This window comes from Aricia agestis, chromosome 6 (genome assembly GCF_905147365.1).
Source record: "Aricia agestis chromosome 6, ilAriAges1.1, whole genome shotgun sequence".
NCBI classification, from domain to species: Eukaryota; Metazoa; Arthropoda; class Insecta; order Lepidoptera; family Lycaenidae; genus Aricia; species Aricia agestis.
In genome coordinates, this window is record NC_056411.1 from 19,091,284 (window position 1) to 19,118,436 (window position 27,153).

Genomic DNA, 27,153 nt, shown 5'->3' on the forward strand with positions numbered 1-27,153 from the left:
ATAAACACTTCTAGATTTTCTATTGGTTCCTCACCGATCTGAAATTATCTGCAGGTTGGCATCACTGACTACATATGGGTTGTGTTTCCAAAAATATCAGTGTACTATCAAGTGTGACATAAATCAAAATATCATAATTAGGAACACGCTAACCATAGAGTATACATTATACTAATGTATACTCTAAGACGCTAACATAACAAAAACTTGTCAAACTGAAAACTGACAACTGAAAGAGTTTTGGCGGCCATGTTACTTTGAAACTTCTTTTACTTTTTATTGTTGGTGTGGTTTTTATTATTTTTCCAAATTGTGTTATTTGGGTTTTCGATGTTCATTATTGATAAAATATTGGCCATTAAATATCCGTTATCGTGCAAAAGTGCAGGTAAGATGTTGTCAAAACCAAAATTTATAATTCCTGTGACATTTGGTGTGAATATCGATAAATAGGGCTATTTCTTCTGTGAGTTTTAACTAAAACATCGTTATAATAACTTTATTAGCCTATTCATTAGAATATCATCGTGTCTTTTTCAAATTGAAATGTATCAAGTTTTACATTCTTTTGCCCACTTTTGTAGAAATTATTGATGGTATTTCCTGGTATTACCGATAGTTGTCTACCCATACGCCATCTAGTTACTAAAATGGAAACTGTTTGACAATCATTTGATTGTCAAACAGTTTCCATTTAACATAAAAAATTAGAAAATCCCTCATTTAAAACCAATATTATTGTATGTCCTTTCCCAGGACTCAAAAGTATCTCCAAACCAAATTATTGGTCTTATCTCTTTCAGTATTACAACCTTATTCACACGAATTTATGACTTAATTAAATCATAAATTCGTGTAAATAAATCAAATGCAAAGTCACTATCACACAATTTTCACAGCATTAAAGCACGGCGAGAAGCACAAAACACGGAGGAACCGAAGCTTAACGCAATGTTAATAGGCGACCACAGTTTAGGTTTTGGGATAATCACAAAAGAACGGAATTACAAGAAAAAACAAAGGCAATGGCGAACATTTTTCATTATTTATGACGAAATTACACAGATTATCAAATAAGATGCTATACTTAGTACTACTAATATATATTCTGTGACTATACTAGGTAATTCATTGGGTGCCCAGTTAAAAAAATATGAGTTTTAAAATATTTTACATTGGCATCCCAAGTCTGGCCCCCGTTTTGTGATTGGCTAAAGTTGGGAGGGAGCTGACCACCGTCCACCACTGATCTGACATTGACATTGACTAGTGACTATGGACATTGACATTAGGATTTGACAACTCAAAAAGTGTGCTTTACAAATATATACTAGTAATCTGTGGTGCTTTAGTTGGTTGCATTTTGTTGTGGTTTCTTTAGAAATCTGGAAAATTCTAATATCGAGACTTAATTATATTCAGAATTGAGTCACTAACTAAAAACCATAAATAGAGAAGGCGTGTGAATCTCGTTTGTGTTTTGACCGCTATAAAGTGAAGGAAACATTACAAGGAAAGTTGATGAAAGATTTCTGCTTGTGTAGTAATTTACAAAATGTCTCAAAATAATCAGAATTGTATTGCCGGTGCTCTGACTTTCCCGAGTCACAATGAAGTGCCAACTCCATCACAGCCTCGACAACCAAGAAACCTCCAGGTAAAACATACTTTCATACGGAAAAACGGGTTGGCTTTTAGAGGAAAGTATTTTATAAAATGTTCTTTTTAGGGCTTACTCCGTTTTGCAATGGAGGCAACAAAAGCTGAGGATGCCCCTGGAAATTCAGAATTAGGACCCATGGATGAGCAGGTAACTAACAAATAAAATTAGGATTTTTTATTGTAACCTATAAAATTAAACATATTATATGTTATAATTACCTCGGATCTTCTATAATAATAATAATTTAATGTTACCCAGAGAAGAAAATTCCTAGAAGAAGCCCTCAAGAGTCTTACAGTAAATGTGGCAGAGATCTTACAAAATGCAATAAAAGTTCTGTCGGATACGGACAAGATGAAGGGTATTCAGCTGGGTGAAGAGCTGCCGGAGGATGTGGATGTGGCTTTCACCAATCTTCTGGAATATATTGATGATATTGACATTGCTAATGGTATGTAGAACATGGCCAAAAAATTTTGTAACTTAACCCATCGATGGTGGAAAAACGAGACACAATAGCTGTTTATTGTTATCGCGGGCGGATGTGGCCGCTTGAGGCTTCATGAATTAATGTTTCGAGTATGCATTTTTTATAATTAAGGTATAACATTGTAAAGAACAGTTTCTTTAATTTAAGTTGACTCTAAATCTCAACTGATTCTGCAATGAAATCAGGCATCAATATAAAATATACTACGAAGAAACAAATAGGCTGTTTTGTTAAAAATGCATGTCTGCCTAGGTTTTATTCTGCATTTGGACTTTGTTATTATTTATTAAAAATATTATGTTATTAAAGAACATTTATCCACAAAATTTGGTGATGATTTATAAAAACTTTGAATCAATTTTCAGATTTCTACAAAATGGGTGGCTTCTCAATATTCCCCATCTGCTACGGCAGCGAGAATGAGGAGGTGAGGTCTCGTGCCAATCAGACTCTGGCAGAATTATGTCAGAATAACCCGTTCTGCCAGGCTCGGACGTTGGAGTGCGGCCTGCTGAATGTACTCCTACATTTGATCAGCTCCGAACAGGGCTCCGGGCTTGCAAAGTGTATACTGGCTATATCATGTGAGTAGAATCGAGATAACTATTGAGATATTGTGATAAAAATTATTTTATTAATAGGGAATATTACTAAAAGGTAAGAGCAGACGGCGCTACTAGCACATACAGTAAATAATTTGATCTAAATCTGACAGTTGCACACGTTTTATTAGAATATTGACAAATGTTTTCAAACATCAAACAAATTTTGGAACAGAGTTCCTTATCGCGCGTTGCGAAAGGCGCGGGCTAGACGTAAAAAGTTGTAATGACACTTTTTTTAGTATCTGCGAAGTAGGGACAGAGGGCGTTGATGTGGCGATGACGTCAACTGGCGGGAAAATTCTACCATTCCTCTTTATAATTTTTTTTATAACTTCGTTTGTTGCATTGTTTTACATATGAACTATGAATAATAAAAACTAAGGAAGAGTAACTGTGTCAAAGAATTGGTCCACGAGTGTACAAAATGTGACTGAATACTTTATGCATGTATTTGGTACACAATCTTGTGTAAATAAAGAAGTGACAATTAATGTCAACTGCTTTATTTCTTAAATTTGAGCATTAGTGTTATGATGCTATTGCCATATTTTAGTGTGAGAACAGGAACTAAATTCAAAACGGTTGAAGTATGGGTGTTACGTTTCCTTAGTTTTTATTATTTGTAGCATACAAATAACCGAGGTGTTCAGAGCCAGTCCACACGGCGCGTTGCGTCAGCGTTGCATCGACGCAGCGCTGCCGTTTGACGCATACCCGGACACACGGGCGCTGCGTTAACGTCGAGTCGAGAGTTAAGCGGGAGGGGGTCCTCCCGCTTCGTCTCGGGGGCTGCTGTCCTTCATGTGTGCATTGCGACGACGCAGCTCGTTGGTTATTTGTATGTAAAACAACGCAACGGCAGCGCTGCGTCGACGCAACGCTGACGCAACGCATCGTGTGGACTGGCTCACACGGCGCGCTGCGTCATCGCAACGCACACATGACGGACAATAGCCCCCGAGACAAAGCGGGAGGGGTCGTTGACGTTAAGATTGCATCGTAATAACGCTGCGATGGCGCAGCGCCCGTGTAGCCGGCTATCACCAATTGGGGCGATTATTATCACACATCTCTACGGTTTTCAATGATGTACTCAATAATTAATTTTATTTAGGCGCATGTCGTGAGTTCGAGCCGGCGTGCCGTGAGTTGATCTCGCAGGGTGGGTGCGGGGCGCTGGCTCAAGCGCTGCGTGCATCACACCCCGCTGCCCGGACCAAGGCCGCCTTCTTCATACGCTACCTGTGTAACCATCATCCGGATGCTAAAGGTGTGTTATGGCTTACTGTTATTGCTACTAGCATAAGTAGAGTTTGTGACACGTTGGCCGCTAAATAATAGGTTACAAATTGAATATAATGGTGCTCCCACACTGCCGTTAGGAAATGTTTAGTAATGTTGGTAAACATTTGTTAGCAAAAATTTAATCACAAATGTTAAAAATGTTTTCATGTTAGACAATGTTTAGTAAACGTAAGTTAATAAATTATAACAAAACAAATTACATATAGCAAAATAAAATATGTATTAACTTTTGTTTGTAAACCTTTTATAGGTGAAGGCAGGATATGCGGTGAGCCAATATTAGATTTAAATGTTATTAAACGTTAGTAAACATTTTCTATGTGTAGGAGCATTATGACATGTAACAGTTCCAAACAAAATGTAACAATTGACAACATTTGTTAGTAAATGTTTTTATGTTAGAAAATGTTTACAAACACATGGATATAACCTAATATGTTTGATGAAAACTTTGTAATAAAAGAAACACTTAAATCATCCTTGAGTTTGTGGAGTCTAGAAAAGTTTCTAAAATTGCATACTTTTGTAATTTATGCCAAAAGTTTGTTATCTGCCGATTTCGTGTCGCCTGATTCCGTTACCTTTATCATAAACTCAGCTGCATTTAACATGACGTAATTTATTTGCATTTCAGAAAAATTCATAGAACTGAACATAGTGAGGACGATCATAGAACAAGTGAAGTCCAGTAGAGACGAGACCTCGGAACACTTGCTGGGGATTCTGCTCAATCTTCTGGAAACCTTGGAGCCTGCAGTACTCCAACAGTGTACAGACCCTAGCCTAGACTTGAATAACGTTCTAGAAGCCCACCTCCAACATCCAGACTTAAGTGGTGATACTTACACAGAGGAAAAGGAATACTGTCAGGAGATACTGAAAATTATACAAAATTTCCCAGCAAGAGAAGTGGTGAATTGTGAAGCGGACAGATACATGTCAATGTTGCTTGTCTGATGCCTCTAATTAACTACTGGTTTTGATGAAACTTTGGAGGTTAGGTTAGGAGAGGATGGAAGAACTAAAATACCTTCTGGCAATACTATTTGCTAAGTGCACAAAGTGATATAAAAATGGTCAAACCACTTAGTAAGGCTCTAAAAGTAAAAAAACTAAATCAGTTAGCCTTAAAAAACACGGAACATGTTATATTAATATAAAATATTCTGCATTCTAATTTCTAACATAAATCTAAATGCATTACGTTTATGTATCTTGTAATTTATTAAAATGTTTATTACATTAAACATTGTGTTATTTATGCAAAACTTTTTAGTGTTGAGAATTCTTTACATTTTTTAATCTGATTTTCCCATGCAAACAATAAACATTGTAATTGTGTTGTTATTCCGTCTCATTTGCATATGCATGATTTGATGGTTGTGCAAATGCAACAGCAAGACAAATTATATTTAATTTTGAACAAGGCCGGACATTACTAGACTTTTATTCGCGAACAAAAATTTTCGTGTTCCGGATTTTTTTTAAATTTCTCTCTGTCAGGCAACCGGGCTTAAGGGGACAGTGGTAAATAAAAGGTGAATTAATTATAACAATATGTTTATCCAAGCAATAAGTACTTACATACCTTGCATTAGGTACAAAATATCACATTCGCTTATTGTTATGCCGCGGCCGCATATGCGTCTATCGTCACGAAGCTTCGTGCTATGAGACGATACCATTGGACGATACACGCAGATCGTCCAAAGGTATCGTTTTAAGCACGAAGCACTACGCAGGTGCGGCCCGGGCATTAGAAATATTGCTTTTGTTCTATCTAAATATAAATATTCACTAAACAATACTATTATAACAGAAAACTGATTGAAACATAGTCTTGCTAAAAGAACTAAAAAGTTCTATGGGATTAAACACAATTTTGAAGAGAATTCATTACTCTTCAAAATTATGTTTCTTTCTATAATCACGGCACTGAACGAGTAGAAATTCTTCTATTGCTATAACACTGCTGCTACATATGTCTTTCATTTACACGCAAACATGCAATATGTGTATTTCTTTCTATCGATGACAAAGAAATAGCTAAATATTCGTGCGTGTTTGAAAAGACAAGTAGCGGTAAGGTCAATGAACTTCTAAGTGTTCAGTGACCGGGCTATGGCTTAGTCACTGTACATGTGCGTAAAAATAAACAAATTCTAGCCTAGGCTAATAACAGCCAGTATTTATAAGTACATAATTTTACGAATTTAGTATTTACAGAGTTGCAAAAGTACTATTTTAAGTACAAACTCTTTTTAGCACCATTTTATTGACTTTTATACTCTTTTGGGAATTTCTTTCATGCCTGAACATAGCCATATTTGAAACACAAAACAACCACAACAGAAAACAAAGGTACAAGTTGGAAGCCGGCTACATGAAGCGGCAGCAGACGACGTGTCGTCGCGACACTACTGGGTTCTATGTACTTCTATGAACGTGTCGCTAGCTTCGTGTCGCTAGCTGCGGAGGGCAGGCGCGGTCCGAAGGGTCACAGGGGACATGATCCCCCAAAATCTAAGGTCAAATTGAAAAATCTCAAAATTTTAAGCCTTTCTAGTCATCCTATAACAGCGATATTTTATTTTTGTGTGACCCCCTCCAAAACTTCAGGCTGCGACCGCGGCTGGCGGAGGGTACCTTTTTCATATAAATAACATAGAAAGTAGAAACCAGTAGTGTCGCGACGACACACGAACTGCAGTTATCGCGTGTCGCTCGGTTCCAACTTGTACCTTAAAATGGATTTAATACTAAACTACACTAGCCTCACTTTAGAGTTAATTTGAAATTGACACTGGAAGCTGAAAGTCACATTTCTATTACGTCGCATGTATGATTTGTACTAATAACATTCAAATATTACCCTCCTCCTTACTCAGCATATAACTATTCAAACATCGCTGTATTTATCCGCCAAGTGACTTTCGCTGTGTACATTTGTTATAAAGGGAAGATAGAATAACTAAAATATACAAATAGATACAAAACACATGTAGTGAGTAGTAACTAAGTATTTGTACCCGTTTCATAACTGTAAAAGTACAACTGAGGATGTGGTCAAACAAGTACGGCGATTAGCACCGACCACCCAAAAATAAGAATTATATGTATCATGATACACGAATTTCGATAAGAACTATAAAATTTAATTACTTATATAATTATTACACTCATATTAATTTTACTATTATTTTGGTCTTTTTATTAAAATAAATAGTTAATACTAAATGCTTTATCACATTTAGACGTCTTCAACACTTACTAAAAAGCGATTCCTATCTTGTTCACAAAATCCTATTAATTATTATTTATTACAGGTAGTCTATGGTGAGTTATGAATGCAGTTATGTTCTGTAGATGATTTAGAACAAGACTGCATTCAAAATTTATCAACAAAAAAATTTGTGGGTTAGGACACTAATGCTTAACAGCGACCAGATATAAGTACTATAAGAGACAACATTACTTTTCGTAAAAAATCAATTGATTTTTCGTCTTTTTGTATCTAAAATATACCTTATAACTATTTTCTAGATATTTCACTGTCTAATTCGATTGATCATAATAATGTACAAATGTAAATTCATACAGTTAATAAAATATAGCACCAAGTAATGCGCAGGCCTCAATTTATACTTTAGCTATGTATGCTAAATAGTTAAGTTTCTTACTCTGTAACATTTTTCATATAGAAACAAAGGCAAACTACCTCATCGTAGTTTATGTTAAGGTTGTTCACCAACGTCTGTTAATCTTAACGGCTTGTTAAAATGTCATGTCTCCTCTTTCATTCATATAAAAAACGTGAGAGGTAACGTGATACTAAGTCGAGCATTAACTTCAACAGACGTTGATGTCTGATGAAACTGGGCCTTAGCCTCTTAGGTCTAATTTCACCAACGACTGTTAAAGTTAACGTTCGAATTAGTATCATGTTACCTCTTTCGTTTTTCGTATGAATGAAAGAGAGGTCGTGGCATTTTAACAAGCTGTTGACACTAGCAGACGTTGCTGAAACTGGGCTTTAGTCTGCCACTCGTCTTCGGTACTAAGTCCTCAGGCGTAAGTTCTCAGGCGGACAGGGCTATCTCCTGGCCCTTCTTGTTGTGCAGCATGTTGTGGTAGACGACGGCGTCGTGGACGGTGGGGAAGGTGTCGAGCTGCAGCCGCTCCGACTCCAGCCTGTTGTACCGCTCTATCATCTCCAGCACGGGACCTGGAGTAGACCAAAAAGTGGTGATTATTGGAATATCTTTTACTCCTGTCTCTTACCCATCCATGGTTTTCATGAGGGTTTCACGACAGTAAAAATTCCTCTGGCACCGCAGAGATCAGATCAAAGGGTTTAAAGAGGTCAGCGGGGCTAAAATGGTCACATTTAGCAATTCCTCTCAACCAATTCAGCAAATGTATTGTCAAAACTGTCAAACTGACAAATGTCAAATCAGTACAAAAATACAGAAATGAATTGCAAGCAGAGTTGCATTTTGCGATTTAAAAAAAATGAATCATATTTTGATTCATATCGTGATTCTTCAAAGCGACCATTTTAGCCCCGCTGTTCATATTAATATATACGAAAGTATTTCTGCCTGTTACCTCTTCACGCGCAAACCGCTAAAAAGATTTCGATCAAAGGCACGAAGAAACTTTGGATTCTTGGAAAGGAAACAGCACAATTGCAACAACGGTGACCATAAAGTTAATATACCTAGCGGAATAGAGCAACAATCTCGAGCTGTCAAACGTAACCGAAATTGGTTTTCATCTGTGTGAAAAATGTACGTATACACTTACACAAGCATGATTGAACATGATTTCTATAAAATTAAATTGTCAACGTGCGGCACGTGTGCCGACTGGACGTCAAGAAAAAAGAGTGCTGCTGTCATGTATCACACGTCTCTTTTTACCACGCAGTGTTACTGATAGTGACATCTCTCTTGCTTAGGCCTTTGTTTCTCTATTCCGCTAGGTATATTAACTTTATGACGGTGACAGATAAAAATAACAAAAATGGTAGGTGGCTGTCTCGTCAATGCGCACCATAGTCCATAACAAGAGTAATTGTAGTGAGACTAGACGATTATTGAGATGTACAGCTTTTAGCACTACCCGCGCCCTGGCCGAGATATCTTCGGCGCCTAGTGAGTAGTGTGCTGGTAGTGCTGAGCCCCTTTTAATTGCCATCAGTGCCCCTTCCGGCGCCCTGGGCGGTCGCCCAGCGTCGCCCCCCTCCCTAACGCTAGCTGGAGATGTAGTACCGTTAGCACCAGCGAGCAGCACGGTGATGCGGCTGTGTGTGAGCTCGCGCTGCGCCGACACCAAACTCTTAATGCCGGGACCGTCCACGTACGACAGCGCCGTCGCGTCGATTATCACGCACTGCACCTGGAATTCATGTTTTAGCAAAACGTTGTAGTATAAAGTAACTTAGATATTCAAGCAAACACAGCTGAAGTGTTTCGCAGTTGAAATAGCTCGTCAATTTGATACTTATAGAGCGTGCAAATGATATTCCACTTTTAGACACTACTACTGAATTAAAAATTTAAACGGTAATACGGTATGCTCTATAATCAGAATTAACATCCCACCGCTGCCACCAAACTACTTGGTGGCAGCGGTGGGATCTGAGGGCACGGTAGTGTCTCCGCCAAGTCGAGCACGATACTTATTTCTGGCTAAGGTAAAAATTACAAAACAAAGTGTCCAATAACTTGATATTGTGACTTACCTTGTTGCTGATATTGGAGTCGAAGTCCAGGGTGTCGCTGTCGGTCTCGTGGTCATCATCAGCAGGCTTGAGGTAGCCGATCTTGCGGAACAGCGTGTCGCGGAACAGGTTCTTGCTGGCGAAGTTCAGCCCGCCGCAGTAGTGGAATATCTTGATGCCGGGGATCTCCTCCGCCTGGGGTTATATTTGAGGAAGGTTTAAGAAAAGAGCTAAATGGACTTAATTATAATTAATTGAAGAACTAGAACCGTCCACTGTATCAATAATCTCTCAGAGCTAATCGACTTCCCAAGACGGAAGGCGTTTAGATGTTATCATCCTATTGATCATCCATCATCCTAGTAAATGACGGCTAAAACACTTGACACTAAGCTATTGCATGTTTAAATTAAAGATAAAAAGTAAAAAACTGACAGACTTGACATGGCATTTATCTAATTGTCAAATTAACAGCAGAATGGACACCAAATGAAACAAAGATAAAACCGATAAATATGAATTAAATTACACAAGTAAAATACCTGTTATTAATGTTATATCTCTCTCCCAAACTGCTACGTAAATAAATAGATACTGTTTCTGATACTACGACCATGAAGATATATTCCAGTAGAAAATATTCGTACTCGAACTACCATATAGATGTATTGGACGTGGTCCGACTGAGCATTGTCGTTATCTTCCACATACTGCTCATGAGTACGATACAGTTCTTCATAATCACTATTCATGATGAAGAGAGAGAATTTAATATGTGGACCGGCCAATGAAATTTTCCAGATAACATAATAACTTACATTTAATAAAGTGTTTATAATATTTTGTTGTGTTTAATTCATTGCACAATGTCCTTAACAGTCTGTAGCCTGCACATGTTATGAGTGGGTGCCACTTGAGACACAATATCGTGAGAGGACGTGGAACTGAAACTCTTGTCTCTCAAGTAAACTTCATAAGATGGTGGCCTAAGGGCCAGTTCACACGGCGCGTTGCGTCGACGCAGCGCTGCCGTTGACGCATAGCCGGCCACACGGGCGCTGTGCCATCGCAGCGTTATATTACGAAGCAGTCTCAACGTCTTAACTCCCGCTTCGGCTCGGGGGCTGCTGTCTGACTACTCTGACATGTGTGCGTTGCGCGCTGCTGTCACGACGCAGCGCGCCGAGTGAACACCTTGACTATTTGTATGTAAAGCAACGCAACGGCAGCGCTGCGTCTACGCAACGCGCCGTGTGGACTGGTTCTAAAACTGGCCACCGCTACCAGCCCCGCCTAGCCTGATTTAGGATCACGTCGGTCGCGATTTGTAGTAGACTGTCGTCAACAACCACTGACGCCCCCAGCCCCGCCCCACATACAGTGTATTACAGTGTGTACTGACCGCCCGGTAGCGCTTGATGTCGAGGTAGAGGTCGGTGTCGAGCACGCGGCCCAGCAGGCACGTGTACGGCCGCTGCGATCGCGCGAACAGCGCGCCCACTGACGCCACCAGCCCTGCGCCCAACCTGGCATACATAGCTGAATGTTACACACAATATACGAGGACTGAGGAGCGTTTACGCCCTTGTTACACTAGCGGTTGCCTAGCGGTTTCGGGGCGGAACGGGCACGCAGCGAATACGTCGCAAACGCGTAACGAAATAGCAGCGTTCTATGCTTTCTAAACTCGCCCTCTGAAGCTTGCTGCTCGCTCCAAACATTCGATGAAAACGTTGCGTACCCGCCCAATGTCCACAACGTTCTCTGTTCGCTGCGAGCCCGCATCGCCCTAGATCCGATCGCCAAAACTAGTGGCGGATTTACCAATAGGCTAAGTAGGCTGGAGCCTAGGGCGGCAGATTTAGAGGGGCGGCAAATTTAGTCCCATTTTTTTATCATGCAGAAATAAAAAATCCCACCAGAAACATTTCTTGTAAAATATTGCCGAGACGACCACATAAGGTTTACGGTTTACACTGGGAAAAAGATATGAGATCTCATATAGAGCCAAGCTTCTGAATCTATACGGCCTAACTCTACTGACCCAAATTCTACATACCAGTAAATATGTAGGTATGGCTTCGCCGTTTCGCTACCGCACAGTGTAAAACCTATTGTGGTCGTCTCAGCAAAAATTTTCAAAAAATGTTTTTGGTGAGATATGATTGTGAACTAAACTAACGTACTTATTGAATTTCAAAGGTCAGTTATAGGGGCGGCAAAAATTGAATAGCCTACAGGCGAAAAATTTGTAAATCCGCCACTGGCCAAAAGCTAGTATAGTATCGGCCTTAGTCTAGTTAGGGTCCAGTCGTTAAATGGCCAAACGCCACTTATGTCTTTCACTCGCGTACGAAATTCTATATCGGTCAGTGCACTGACCTGTAGAAACAAAATAGTGTTAAATAATAACAAAATTACAAAGTCAGATAAAAAGTGAGGTAATAATCGTGATAAAGCATTCTTTAGAATCCTTGTAATTTCTTCTGTGTCTGACTATCTGCAATTGTGTAACTCACCCGATGTCGATGTTGACGAGCACGGTCACTAGGAAGGTCACGAGCCACACGCACGCGTCCAGCTGGCTCAGCCGCCAGAACCTGTAAGTTCCACAATTCAGGTTTTCAGTGTTTCTATTAATGCCACTAGCTGGCGTTTCCGACTCATTCAAAGCATCGTGGCTTCATGGTTTTTCATCATCACTCACTTTTTAAGATCCTTGACCTGCATGAACATGCCCTTAAGCGAGACGACGATGATGGAGGCGAGCACGGCGCGCGGCAGGCGCTCGAAGAACGGCCCCACCCACAGCAGCACGCACAGGATCAGCAGCGCCGACACCACTGACGTCACACCTGTCTTGCTGCCCGCCTGGAGTTTTTTTTAAAAATAAAATAAGGGGGCAAACGAGCAAACTGGTCAGAAGGATATTGTTACAGGGATTACATTTGATAGATTTGAGACTAGATGATGGATCACCGGATAAGATAGGTACACCGGAGGTAAAGTTTTGAAAAGTTTTTTTTGTTGTGTAAAGTTTTAAATTACTCCTAAGAATATTGTAAGTAACTCCTAAAGGAAACATTTAATATTTGAGATGAGTGAAAAAGATTTGGTAGCTATCTCCAATATTTTTTGAGGATCAGTTTACATAAAGAGTTAAACGCGAGAGGTTTTTAGTCCCTGAATAATTAGATTAGTAGATTTAACTAATTTTATTATTTAATTTTATGATTTAACGTTTCTGAATTGAAATACATTTTATTTTACCTGATACTGTATGTATGAGCGGGACAGACTGGCGCACATCGGCGCGCAGCTGAAGAACGAACCGAACACGTTGCTGGCGCCCTGAAAAAGAAAACAATATTCATTCAAAAACGTCGCTAGATCTCAGTGTTTTCTTCAACACTATAAGCAGTTAGCCATAGCGCTGATTTATTGATTAATTTTAACTTAAAGCAAAATATAGCTTGATAGCTAGACTTATTATATAAAATCCTCGGTATAAAGTAAAAAAAAAAATATAGTTCTGTGTCTCTTATTATTTTAGGTGAAATTACTTATTTTCTCAAAAGCACCAAAACATCAAAATACTCACCAGCGCCAACAGCTCCTGATTGGCGTCAATCTCATACTTCTCCTTGCTGGCGAAGATGAGCGCCATGGACATGGAGATGGTGTATGTCACCATGGTGATGGTGAACGCGTCCAGCGCGATCGACGGCGCCAGCTCGATCGGCGGCACTTGCGGTACGGGGAGGCTGGAGAGAGAAGATGTTATATGATGACATACAGATAAATACGGCAAAACGTTTCATACCCTGCTTTTAAATTGCAATTTGCAGCACCAAAACGTAAAAAAATATGATTTGATGTAGGATATACTCTAGCAACATATTATCCATATTTTTTATTGAAAATCATTTACCCGTCCCAGAGTTCATAATTGATTTATTTTCAAAACTGAATTCAACTGTGTCGATATTTTAATGCATACTATGAAATTCTATTACCGTGGCAATCTACTAGTAGATGTTAAAAATATTGTTTATTTATCGGCACAACGCAGTTACGGGGGTCAACAAATAGATATTAAACGTTACCCAGTAGGTATGTTCCCGACGAGCGATATCCCGTATGTGTCCTTGAGATGGGCGTACTGCGACGCCAGCGTGCCCGCCACTATCGCCAGCAGCTCGATCGGCACCGGCACGCGGCTGCGCTTGCTCACCCACGGCTGGAATGTTCACGTTTTATTTTCTAAATGGTTTTAAAACACACTCTTTTAGGTCAGCCATATCAACGGTTTGGGAAGAAGTTCTTTTTCCCGACACACGGTGTACGGAGACAAAAGCCGAACCCAGAGATCGGTATCTTTACTTTTCTTCAATTCTGAATAGGCACTAATATTATGTAAATTCAAGAGTAGCACACTCGCGTGTCAATTCGCTATACTTTTGAAATTACTTGTTAGCTGTTGCCTGTTACCTAGTTGAAGTGGCGATGACGTCAACCGGCGGGAAAACTTCGTTCCATCCGGGTGTCCCTTGACACCTCTTAAGTTTTTGTCACATGTCGCGTCGTCGGATCGACATGCCGGACGGTCGGTCTCACCTTGAGTATCTCGTTGTTGACGGCGATGATGGTGCAGGTGACCAGCGAGATCACCACCGCCGCCCAGTTCAGCGCCGATATGTTGCGGCCCATCTCTATCAGCGTCTGAAAAGAGAGCAAGTGTTTGGTTAAAATTGTAAAATATACTGGCAAACGGACCTTTTACGGTTACAACAATTATACCACTTTACTGTTTAATGCAATATTCTTAATAGAATCCAAAAAGTGTTATTGTACGATTTAACCTATCAACCTGGCGGTTGTGTCCGGTGTCCTTATGGGATAAGGACACCGGTGACCGCGACAACAATAGATTTCCAAGAATCTGCGATCGAAGGATTAAATGAGACTTGAATATTGGAATGGATCACAAAAAAGTTCTGAATTCGGCCACGATTCACGAACATACTGAAAAGATTATAATTATTGTAAAACTCCATCATCTGAGGTTCTCACTCGCTGATTCTGTGTGTGGTCTCTGTAGTCTGTACTCACCAGCACGACTTTATAGTTAGGACCCGTCTTAGGTATCCTGACGCCGAAGATGTCCTTCAGCTGCGAGGCCATGACGTGGAAGCTGGCGGCGGTGGTGAACCCCGACACCAGCGGCTCCGACAGCAGCGTCGACACCGCACCCAGCCGGAGCGCCCACATTATCGCCTGTAACGACCGTTTTGATGACCTCCGAGGCTGATTACGTCTCTTGGAGAAATTCTTATTAGAGTCTGGCTTATTTATGGAGCGTCATCAATCAGAACAGAATATCCTAAAAACGTTCGCTCGCTCACTACGCAGTTTTATTTTCGTTTCTTAAAGCCTGAACTAACGACTACTAGTCTATTTTTAGGCTTGACCATATGCTAAGGGGTACAGCAATCAGCCCGTTTACATTGGTTTGTCATCAAGGATTTCTCGAAGAAGAATCCTCCATCGCATCGGTACTTTGAGGGACCTATCAGATAGAGAGTGGTCATCGTTCAAACGTTCTGCGTTCGCATTCTACGTTCGAGCGGTCAGTCACAATCACGACTCGCACAGGAGCAATTCTGACGCGGTCAGAACGCCCCCTGTGTGAGTATATCTATGTAACGTAATACAGCACAATTAGAACGTTCTAATTGTGACCGCGTGACCGCTCCCTGTCTGATAGGTCCCTAAGCTAGCTTGACTTGTAGAGCTTACCTGGAACAAGCCGACGGTGAGTGTGACTATACTGAGCACTTGTAGCGGCGAGTACCCCGTCGCCTCCATCACAGGATCTGTCACTGAACACGGAAGTAAAATATTACATTTTCCACATTAAAGTGCTGATTTATAGGTTACAGTAGAATGAGCTGGATTCATAATATTTTTAACCAGCTGTTGCCCGCGACTTCGTCCGCGTGGACTTTAGTTTATAGTTGTTCCCGTACATTGAATTTGATTGATTCGTTTACGCTCAAATCAGAAAAGTATATTGTGTGGGAACCGCACATTTTTCCGGGACAAAAACTTTCCTTGTCGCAGATTCAAATTAATATCTCCAATCCCCATGCATTTTTCAAAATAGATTCATCAAAATAGATTAAATAGTTTAGGCCAGGACTTCCCTAACTGTGCGTCGCGACGCCCCGGTCGCAACATTGTCCCAAGGGCATCACATGTCAACACAACCAAATCGAGTAAACGCCTCTCCCATTATGTCTTTCATACATCCCGGGCAGTCTATATGCCCGGTTTCAGAAGCTGTGCTCAGAAAAGCAAGCGCATCCGTTACTTTAGCCGGCCTTGCTGGCTTATGCTTGTGTTTTGATTTGGTCATTATTTCCTAATAAAAATATAAATGTCCAAATAGTGTTTTATGATAACCAATGTTGGGTAGGCTAGTTCTAAAATTAGAAAGTATTCTTGGGGGTTCGGTTGAGGGGCGTCGTAAAAAAATGGCAAAGTCCCAAGGGCGTCACAACTCACAGTACAAATAAGTTTGGGAAGCCCTGGTTTAGGCGATAATCATAAAAGTTTATTGTGCGGAAACCGTACACTTTCCGGGACAAAATTAGTATTCCTTGTCCTTTCCCGAGACTCAAAGTATCTCCATACCAAATTCCATCAAAATAGATTGAATAGCTTACGCGCAAATCATATAAGAATATTGTGCAGTAACCGTACATTTTTTCGGGGCAGAATGTATCCTATGTTCTTTTTCGGGACTCAAAGTATCCTTATACGACGCGAAATATAACGTTCCGCGCGGCTTCGCCCGCGTAAATTAGTTATTTCACAGACAAATTAGTCCACAAAAAATAGTCTATGATCCTTTACGTGGTCTTCTTATCTGTGCCAAATAACAGAAACATTGCTCCAGTAGTTCGTGAGATAAGCCCTTTCAAATAATTTCCACCGTTTTTTCCACACTTTCCTCTATTTCTTCGCTCTTATTAGTCTTAGCGTAATAAAATATAGCCTAAAGCCTTCCTCGATAAATGGGCTATCTAACACTGAAAGAATTTTTCAAATCGGACTAGTAGTTCCTAAGATTAGCGCGTTCAAATAAGCCCTTTCAAATAATTTCCCCCGTTTTTTTTCTCACTTTCCTCTATTTATTTGTTTCTATTAGTCATAGCGTAATAAAATATAGCCTATAGCCTTTGTCGATAAATGGGCTATCTAACACTGAAATAATTTTTCAAATTGGACCAGTAGTTCCTGAGATTAGCGCGTTCAAATAAGCCCTTTCAAATAATTTCCCCCGTTTTTTCCACACTTTCCTATATTTCTTTGCTCCTATTAGACTTAGCGTGATAAAATATAGCTTATAGACTTCTTCAATAAATGGGCTATCTAGCATTGAAAGAATTTACAAATCGGACCAGTAGTTCCCGAGATTAGCGCGTTCAAATAAGCCCTTTCAAATAATTTCCCCCCGTTTTTTCCACACTTTCCTCTATTTCTTTGCTCCTATTAGTCTTAGCGTGATAAAATATAGCCTATAGACTTCCTCGATAAATGGACTATCTAACACTGAAAGAATTTTCCAAATCGGACCAGTAGTTCCTGAGATTAGCGCGTTCAAACAAACAAACACACAAACAAACTAACAAACTCTTCCGCTTTATTAATGGAATCAGTAGGAAAAAATAAGAAAATATCTCACCGTTAACAGCAGCAGTAGCATTGGCTATGATCAGTTCAGGGTGTGTGGAGTGCTGCAGTACCACCTGGAAAAAATGTTTTATATTTTACTTCGTGGTTTTGAATCATATAAAGAAGTTAAAGTTTGTTATTATAACCTTACAGAATTTCACACCCTTTCAACGAGATGTTGAAGTAGCAGAAATATATTTTTTCCCTCTTTACATTTTTTTTACTGAAGACTATTTGAGAAACTAGTATTTTATAAATTACTATATTATATGTATGTTACATTACAGTTGTATAGCAATTAGCAAGATATCTGTGGTGATTACCTTTCCAGCCATAAGGCAGGCCACCGCGAAGGTGCCCATGGAGACGTGGGGCGAAGTCCCAAACACCACGTACAGGAGGACCGGGAAGAACGCCATGTACAGACCCACTATCGGCGGCACCTCCGCCAGCAGCGCGTATGCCATACCTGGAGACCATCACGTAATAATAATAATAATAATAATAATAATAATCTTTATTTGCAAAAATATGGTCATAAGATGGTACAATTTTACAGTGTCTCACATATTTTGGTCGATTTTCTCGACATGCAAACATTAAAATATGAACATTGGTCAAGACTCAAGATAGTAACATTAGTTCCTTAATAATCATTACATTGTCATAATCACTACACAATTAATAATCAAATTTATAAGTTGAGGCATATAATATCGTATTTTTAAACATGTCAATTAAAAAATATTAAAATTAGCAATGCATACAGTAATTAAATTAAATTCATCGTCTAAAACGATTTAAATAACAAAAAGAAAAAAAAAAGAGCGATAAGATGAAGGAGAATAGATGAAGAAAAAAAAAAAAGAAAAAAAAAAGAAGTTATAATGTCAGTGTCATCTTTACAGTTCTGTGCTATACATTGTGGTCATATAATCAAGTCTATACAATAATTATTTATTGATTATAATAATAAATTAAATAAAAAGTCAATCCAATAAAAATGTCAGTCAAATTTACAATTATTAAAATTATTAAATAAGGGTTATTTACCATAGATGTCAAAGAATTTAAAATTACAGAATTATTTAATTGTAGTAGGAAATTATAAAAAATATCAACAATCTAATTTTAACTTGATCAAAACCTTCCTACATTTTGTCTGTCTTCAAAATATTCTTTATTTGAATAAAAACATTTGTCTAACAGCCAAGAAAACAAACTATTTTTAAATTTATTGTAGGTTGTTATATTTTTTATATTATTTGGTAGCTTATTATATATATTTATTGACATGATAAATGCATTTCTACGATAAATTTCAAGATTTTGTTTAGGTACCCAAATTTTATGCTTATGCCTACTTGATCCTTGTTTCTGCATTTCTTGATTTGTTGGAAATAAATATTGGTATTTTTTAACAAAGAGACAGATCTCAAATATATACTGACACGGTAGGGGGAGAATTTTCAGGTCTTTAAATAGCGGTTTACAATGTTCCAAGTAGTCAGCTCCCGCTATAGCCCTTATGCATCTTTTTTGAACAATAAATGCCCTTGTGATATCTGATGAGTTCCCCCATAATATTAACCCATATCTTAAAATAGACGCAACATATCCGTGGTATGCCATTAGTGCTGAATTAACAGATGCTATATTTCTAATTCTTCTTAAGGCAAATATAAATCGATTCAATTTATTACACACATTGTCAACATGGTCTTTCCACTTCATGTCATTGTCAATTGTAAAACCTAGAAAGTTTGTTGTTGTCACACATTTTATAGGATCTAATTCATTGTCATTATCATCAATTTTTTTATTAAATTTAATAATTTTTGTCTTATCTAAATTAATTTTCAAATTATTCTTATTTAGCCAATTTATTATATTATTCAATTCAATTTTAATATCATGATTTAATTGTCCTTTTTTACATTTAATTATCAATGTCGTGTCATCAGCAAACATAATACATTCATGATTTGTTGAATGTGGCAAGTCGTTAATATACAATAAAAATAGAATAGGACCAAGTATACTGCCCTGTGGGACTCCGATAGTATTCAATTTGAATTGCGACTGATATTTTTTTAATCTTTTGTTGGATAAATTAGTTATTTCTGTACACTGTGTCCTATTTTCTAAGTAAGATTTAAACCAATCGTTAGCATTTCCTCTGATACCACATTTATCTAATTTATTGAGTAGTATTTTATGTTCCACAAAATCAAAGGCCTTACTCATATCCAAGAATACTGCGGCGGCTTCTAGACCTTTGTCAATAGCCTCACCGATTTGTTTAATTAGAGAGAAACAAGCTAGGGTGGTAGAGCTCCCTTTTATAAAACCAAATTGTTGCTTAGTCAATATATTATTAGTGCTAAGGTAACTCATTAATTTAGTTTGCATTGCTTTTTCGAACACTTTTGAAAATATAGGTACTATTGTAACCGGTCTATAATTTGCAATATTCTCTCTATCACCTTTTTTGTAGAGGGGTTTAACGATCGATTTTTTTAATTGATTTGGAAAATGCCCCTGTTCAAATGATAGGTTCACCGTGTGACTAATAGGGATGCATATATATTTTGCTGCCAACTTTACTATTTTCGTTACAATTCCGTCATAGCTTGCCGACTGTGTATCGTTCAAAGACTTAATGATTTTGTATATATCTTGTGGCACAGTTGGGGATAAATACATAGAGTTGCTATAATTTCTTGTAGAATTGTCATCTTTTGTATTCATGTCAATATTTCCATTTTTATTATTTGTAGTTGTCTTAGTTAGATTAATGAAATAATTATTAAAGAGCTCTGCTATGTCATTACTATTTGTATATACTCTATTTTTTGTTTTTATTATATTTATGTTCTTATTATTAATCGTAGAGTTAGTTAGAGAAGTAACAAACTGAAGAATAAAGAATTGTGGTTACGTAAATGGTATGATACCGAAAAGTTTACTTATGCCAATGCAACTTGAAGTTAATTTTGTTAGGAGCCTTCAGCGAAATTTTGAAGTTAAACCAACTATTATCTATTCTGTGGTTAAACTTAGGTTAAACTCGTCTTAGACTGGCCATAGACGGACTGCAAGTTGCAGTCGGGACCGAATGCTCTAGAGCGGTCGCGTTAAAAGCAGGCCCGGTCACAGCCTGAAATTTTGGAGGGGGCCATTAACCCAGAACGGTAATGGAGTGGTCCATTACCGTTCTGGGTAGTGGTGGTTAGGGGATAGCTAGCCTAGTTTATTATTTGGCAAGATTTTGAGATTTTTCAATTTGACCTTAGATTTGGGGGGGGGGGGGGGGGTCATGTCCCCTGTGACCCCTTCTTTCGGGCCGCGCCTGGATGAAAGTTGCACCGACCGCTGCAGAACTGCTCGAGCTGCTCGAGCGGTCCGTGTATTGCGGATATGAATTTAGCATGAAAACTGGAACTTGCGGCGACCGCATCTTGCAGTTGCGGTTTCGACTGCAAGATGCGGTCCGTCTATGGCCGGCCTTAAGCGTCATTTATCATTTTTCATTGGGCCTCCGCGAGAATAACTATGTATTAGGTATTCTCGCGGAGTCGCAGGGCTCCGCGAAGCACACTTTAAGTATGTCTGCACTAATTTGAATGTAATGTGACTTGCGTTATCTTCGTAAATATTTTTCCATATCCATAAGGACGATCCTTTACGGCTGGAAATTTACGTCTCTCAGACAATGTTATCGATGTCAAATAAACACTTCGTGTGTAGGTATTATTCATAAGGATAAAGCAGAAATGGTGAAACCTTTACTCGTGGAACATATCTTGGGTAAACTTGCTTCGTATAAAGTACAAAACTACAAACAAAGTGGCGGAAAATCTAGGCTGGGGTGTATTCATATTCAATGTGTATTCAAAAATTGACGACCTCTGTGGCTCAGTGGATATAATCACGTTGGTAACTTAAGAGGATACACCAAGGGCGAGAGAAATTGAAAATAGGTATTTGAAAATGTATTGCTGTCTCACCAATCTCAAGTCTCCCACCGCAGAGCGCGATAGAGACAACACGACAAAAGTTCTAATAAAAGAACAGAAAATCTTCGATTCGTTGTCCGCTGATTCCTTCTCTAAAACGTAACCGATCAAAGTACTTTTTTTATTAAGAATTAAAGCAAGGATTGAGCTGTGTTACTATGTTTTATTTCTTTTGTATATTTTAGCCAGTTTTGTTTGCTGGGTGTCAACTCAGCAAAAACTGGCCATTTTTTTGGGTTTTTGGACGTTCTTATCTTTTTTAATAATAAAATTATGAAAAAATAGAAAACAAAGGGACATGCTTATAGTGGCCATAGATATTCAGGAAAAAAATCATAACTCTACCGGCATTATCCAGGAAGGAAACAGGGGACAACGTTTGTATGGAAAAACGGCGGTGTGGACTCCTCTTAAGCCGGGGGTCGCGAGTTCGAATTCCGCCGACGGAACAAAAAGTTTTCAAAGTTCCTGGGTAATGGATGTGTATTAAATTTTTCAGCACTGTCCTTTCACGGTGAACTCTATACAAGCGATCCATACACACCCAGTGTAACACAACAAATTCCAACATTAAGTTATATCTAGCTTAGTAGTCATAATTAACATTAATTATTCCCGTGCTGCTTTCCCTTTAGTTCTTTGACTTTCGGTCATTGCAACATTGTGCTGTCTCCCGCTTTTTATGGGGAGGGAAAACTGTATACTTCCTACTCCTCCTATCTTCTTCTGATTAATTTCGTTGCGGGTCCCAAGACAGCTTTAGCATGTCCCTCGGGCTCCCTGAGATCATAATAAAGGGTTTTCGGGGTTGGATACCGCTGTCGATCCTGGCGACACAGGAGATACAGTGGTGGGAATGTGTGGTGGGCCAAAGCCCGTTAAAAAAAAAAAAAACCATACACACCCGAAAGTACTATCATTTAGTGTATGTACAACACCTTGTATATATGTACATTGTACAACGCCGTCTGCGTCGTATCCGATCTGCGATTTTAAAGTTGTTCGCGGCTTGTGACTGCTACCTACCTTGTGGTATATGCATGACGGCGGTGGTGGCGCCGGCGACGAGGTCCCCGACGAGGTAGTCCCCGAAGCGGTACCGCGGCAGCCACCGCGTGATCGGCAGGCTGTTGCTGAGGCATGACCCGAAGCCGCAGCTCCGGACCGCCTTCTTGCATCGTTTGCCCACTGGAACAGGAGATGGATACTTTAAGCTCTTGAGCATTTGGAAAGCAAATGTTGCCCCTAGCGTCCAAATGCCAATAAGTGTTAGAGTGGCTTAGAGTAATATTAATTTAATAGGACCATTCGAATGGGAAATTACCAACGACATAGGGATAAATGTCATGTTAAATAGAACTTAGAACTGTGAACTGACTGTGATTTATTATTATTTGCGGAAATATGCTCTGCACAGCACAGTCATCCAACGCACAACGCGATAACAGCATGTTATTACTGTCAGGAATAATATGATATATAGGTAACTATTTGAGACATAAAGTTAATATACCGCCAGGTATATTAACTTATTGATTTGAGATGTCCCTGTTTCACTAACACCAGCTGGTGTTGGTTGTTAGTCAAATAAACTTAGAACTTCTACAAGACATTGGCGAAAAAGTAGGTATCCACTTCTCAAGTCCAGTTTTATTCAGCCCGGTAATCGTTTACCATCACGGTACTCACGTGGTTTAACCGGCACCTGGTAGTCGGCGTCCCGGTTGAGTGTGTCCTGCTGGTACACGCGCCGGATCACGTTGAACTGCTGGCTCGGCCGCGGAGACAGCCTGCGACAAGAGAGAAGGAGACTGAGATAGACATAAAGAGATATGAAGAGACGATAGAGAGACGGTTTAAACTTTAAGGACTTCGATGGATGGTTTAAGGTTCGCTTATGCAGCAAACCTATATGCTTCATTGGTCAATTTTAATTTTCTCCACTGACTAAATGCTCCTCGCATGTGGTGTCCACCAATATAATACCTAATTAATGTTATTATATATGCAAAGAATCTCCGGTTTAGATAATTTTGAGAATGTAGAGTTTTCGTTACATGTCTAAGTTTCTATATACCTAGGCAGTACTCTTTACAAGTACTAAGCTTTTATTAAACACCTACATACATTTATTTGAGAATGGACGAATATTTTTAAGGAGACTTGAAGTAAGTTTTGAATTGAAGCTACACTTCCCAGTAGGCTCAATTCACACCGGAATGGCAGCGGCGAGGCGAGCAGTTTCAGTGTCATATGATTTTAAACTTTATTATCATTATTGTAATACGTAGTATCGCTTGAGAAATCTACGGCCGCCCGTGGACGCTCGTGGCCACTTGTGGCCTCTTGCGGCCGCCGACGGCGGCGATTTCTCAAGCGATACTATGTATTACTTGTTTGGAACTTTTTCAGACTTTATTATAAAGCATTCTATAGAAACACACCCAACAAACACTTTTCGAGACCTATTGAAATACTTGCCCATCATCTCCCTGTAACAACGGAACCCGCTCGCTAGAGTCCCCTTCAAAATACAAAAACGTTTTCTTCAAATGCATTGCAACTCCAGCTACTTCTAGAATCAGGACTCCTTTCGTCTTGAGTCTTTATAAAATTGTCCCGATAATAAATAACACTAAAATCCCAGAAACAAACTATCCACTAATTTTCACTGTAGTTACTAACTTAACCTAGAGTCTTCAATAACTAACCCTATTGGCATTTAACTCGACACCTTTACTATTAGTCCTTGTAATCAATATTTAGGGGAATTTTAAATTTATACCTACATCGCTCGATATTACATCAATAATAATTATTCACAAGTCACAACACATCACATTTTAATATACATTTTTCTATTGGATTTAAAAAGGATCCTTTACTTTTCATATCTCTAAACCTTTATGTATTTAATTCAAAGAAAAGTCTTTTTCTTTAACCCGGGACATTTTAAACCGCACTCAGGGAAGTAGGAATTGTCTACTAGTAATCGAAATTTAACGTCAGTACTTTGATATTCTTATCAGAAATTAATAGATAGAGCTCCGCAACCATCGGTTATCAATTAACAAATAGTTTGTCTGCATGTCAGTTACAACTAGTACAATGCATTCATGTATTGTGATTATTTAAATAATGCAATTCCAACATCAATCATCATTTCCAAGACTATGCATTTGTGTTTTATGACCAACTACCTACGTAAATATGCAGTAGTCCGTCATGAAAATCACTATATTTGGTAACAGTAGCGGTAGTCGGTACCAAATTTGGTACTAACTTCTACATAATGCCTATGTGTATCTGCAGTCAAAGTGCGTAAACACGACTCTATTTTTGGAATTCTTCATTTAATTATTTTTAATAATATTGACGTTTTTTACTTAAGATTAAAAGGTTCTCAACCGCTAACGAACCCGAGGTTTTCTGTGGCGTACGATACAACGTTATAATTTAAAAAAGTAATCTTTTGCCCGCGGTATTGTCAAACAATAATTATGACTTGTAAACCTTCAAGAGTAAAAACATATTCCCTCATAAAAGGCCGGCAAAACACTGTCAAATTCTTAAATCCTCTTATTCTTTGAAGCAATATCAGTCCATGGGCATTAGCGATCGCTTTCCGTCAGGCGCTTTCGTTTGCTGTATTAAAAAAAAAACTCTACATTCGCCATCTTGTGTGCCACCGGTTGTCTTGCCCTGTGCGGTTATCGGTCAGTCATGTGATCGTCCATCTGGTATAAACCACCAGTCACCACTAACCTCTGCTATCGGTCGGCAGACCCTGATGGGGCTAATTTATGGAAGGTCACCGAAAACTCCGCGAAAATAAAGTGAAACGCGCGAAAAACTTGAAAATTCGAATTTACAAATTTTGTGGAGCGTAGAGCTGGGCTTGTACGCGTAAATTCGCCAGGATCTTGTAATTAATATTCTTTTAAGACAAAATAATTAGTCTAGTTCTCTATTCGATAAACGACTTACATTAACTCTAGGCAAATATAAAAGCTAAGTTTTTGGTAGAGGTAATCACTATAGTCTCTATCTGAATTATGTTTGTGATTTAAAACATTATTTGAGATGAAATAAAAAGAAAAAACTTAGTAATTACAGAAATTAATAAATCTAGAGTTTTGGGCAATTCTTTAGTCTATAAACTTTTAAAATCTTAAAAACTTCTTTAAATTACACAATATAAGATATAAAATATGTATTGTGCATAAATTCGTGATGTTGTACAAACGCTCACTAACATAATATGACGTGTAAGTATATTAGGATCTTACCATCCATTAGGGTTGAGCTTCTCCTTCTCGGAGTCGGTGGTGTCCGTGTTTTTCATCGTCACAACACTATAACATTGTCACTCTGTCACACTATACAGTATACACTAGTTTACTTTATAAGTAGTACATAAGTACGTTTCTTATAACAACTGATACATTGATGAAGTATACTTAGATATTGGCAAAACTTTTAAAGGCTGTCTAGCTTCTGAACTTTTTGACATGAGTTTATATTCAATAGCGTTGTTTATTGGTTATCTTCATGCAACAGATATAACCAATGAACAACGCTATTTAATGGATAAACTACTGTCAAAAGACCTCAGACAAAATTCATTCTACTTTACAGAAGTTGTAAACCCGCTGTGGATTACTTGGATTGTGTCTAGTTCAAACCGATTACTTCTTTATCTTCAGTGCAATATCGTTAGATTAATTTATCTAAAGTGTGGTCTATTATTATTATTTATTACAATTCAGGGAAGTTGTCAGAGTTACCATTATAACACCATCATCATTATGTGGTGTTTAGGTGAAGATGTAAGAAACAACAGTCTCTTTTAATAACGTCGCCGTCTCGATTTTTATTGAAGACATTTATTCATTTTCAATTTAAGATACAGAATCAACAGACAACAAGTAACACATAGCAATTATAAGTGAGCAATATGGCGTGTAAGAAATCTAATAGGTTTTGGAATTAGCAGTGGTAGAGTTTGTGCAAGTCGTTTTTGTTTATTGTCGACTTTAGGGATCAAAAATTCATTGGTATTCTAAGATGGACATTATTTGAGATTGCTAGTTTGTATCCTAGCTTTCCGACAGACGAATTTATGCTCTATTATTTAGCACTATACTAAAAGGATCCAGAAGTCGCAATAAGAAAGAGACACACCTAAATACTTGTGGATGTCGATTAAGACCTTCAAAAAGATATCTAAGTATATTATATATTACATTCTTATCGGAATTCGTACATACGGTTAGGTACAGCAAATTACATAATTTCAAACTACCGTATCGATAACATAGATCAGCTGAATGTGTTGTGATTTCTGATTACGGTGATGTTAATTGTTAAGGAAATGAAATCAATTCTACTGACAAAAGTAGAAAACTAGAAAGTTTCAGTAGCTCTATCATGAGTTTAAAGCTATAGTATTTATCGATACTCGATACCGACTACGTAAATTTTTAGTATGGCAAATTCAACAGCGCCTCTAGCGGTCACTTGCGGAACTAAAATGTCTATACTAAAATGTACGTAGTCGGACTGTCGGTATCGAGACTATCGAGTATCGACAAAAACTATAGAAA

General features: G+C 38.5%; 2 protein-coding genes across 6 annotated transcripts in view; one reads left to right on the plus strand and one right to left on the minus strand.

Annotated features, from left to right (window-relative positions):
- The first annotated feature begins 1,349 nt into the window (after positions 1–1,349).
- On the plus strand, positions 1,350–5,310 carry LOC121728344 (hsp70-binding protein 1-like). The gene is made up of 6 exons (XM_042116508.1): positions 1,350–1,657; positions 1,730–1,810; positions 1,922–2,114; positions 2,519–2,737; positions 3,873–4,028; positions 4,698–5,310. Exons 1-6 carry the CDS (start codon positions 1,556–1,558, stop codon positions 5,018–5,020), a joined length of 1,074 nt encoding a protein of 357 aa, XP_041972442.1. The 5' UTR covers positions 1,350–1,555; the 3' UTR covers positions 5,021–5,310.
- Positions 5,311–7,846: 2,536 nt separating this feature from the next.
- LOC121728339 (prestin) overlaps positions 7,847–27,153 on the minus strand; it is a 31,625-nt gene continuing 12,318 nt past the window's right edge. Inside the window, exons 2-18 of one of the 5 annotated variants that reach the window (XM_042116502.1) lie at positions 25,837–25,902; positions 23,237–23,337; positions 22,574–22,735; positions 17,852–17,997; positions 17,539–17,602; positions 15,588–15,670; positions 14,901–15,065; positions 14,406–14,510; positions 13,895–14,028; positions 13,390–13,552; positions 13,059–13,139; positions 12,496–12,659; positions 12,308–12,388; positions 11,191–11,314; positions 9,810–9,983; positions 9,337–9,463; positions 7,847–8,288 (exon numbers count right to left, since the gene is read on the minus strand). In XM_042116502.1, coding sequence (XP_041972436.1) covers positions 8,143–8,288; positions 9,337–9,463; positions 9,810–9,983; positions 11,191–11,314; positions 12,308–12,388; positions 12,496–12,659; positions 13,059–13,139; positions 13,390–13,552; positions 13,895–14,028; positions 14,406–14,510; positions 14,901–15,065; positions 15,588–15,670; positions 17,539–17,602; positions 17,852–17,997; positions 22,574–22,735; positions 23,237–23,337; positions 25,837–25,892 — 2,076 coding nt within the window. In that variant the 5' untranslated portion in view covers positions 25,893–25,902 and the 3' untranslated portion in view covers positions 7,847–8,142. Of the gene's footprint in view, positions 8,289–9,336; positions 9,464–9,809; positions 9,984–11,190; positions 11,315–12,307; positions 12,389–12,495; positions 12,660–13,058; positions 13,140–13,389; positions 13,553–13,894; positions 14,029–14,405; positions 14,511–14,900; positions 15,066–15,587; positions 15,671–17,538; positions 17,603–17,851; positions 17,998–22,573; positions 22,736–23,236; positions 23,338–24,028; positions 24,318–25,836; positions 26,007–27,153 lie in introns of those variants that run through there. The other 4 variants (XM_042116501.1, XM_042116500.1, XM_042116499.1 and 1 more) reach the window with 4 other exon arrangements.

What these genes read in the sequence shown, in the direction of transcription:
- LOC121728344 (XM_042116508.1), top strand. Translation starts at nt 1,556, where the DNA reads ATGTCTCAAAATAATCAGAATTGTATTGCCGGTGCTCTGACTTTCCCG. An exon ending in GACAACCAAGAAACCTCCAG is followed by an intron (nt 1,658 to 1,729) that starts GTAAAACATACT and finishes TGTTCTTTTTAG; the next exon opens with GGCTTACTCCGTTTTGCAAT. An exon ending in TGATATTGACATTGCTAATG is followed by an intron (nt 2,115 to 2,518) that starts GTATGTAGAACA and finishes ATCAATTTTCAG; the next exon opens with ATTTCTACAAAATGGGTGGC.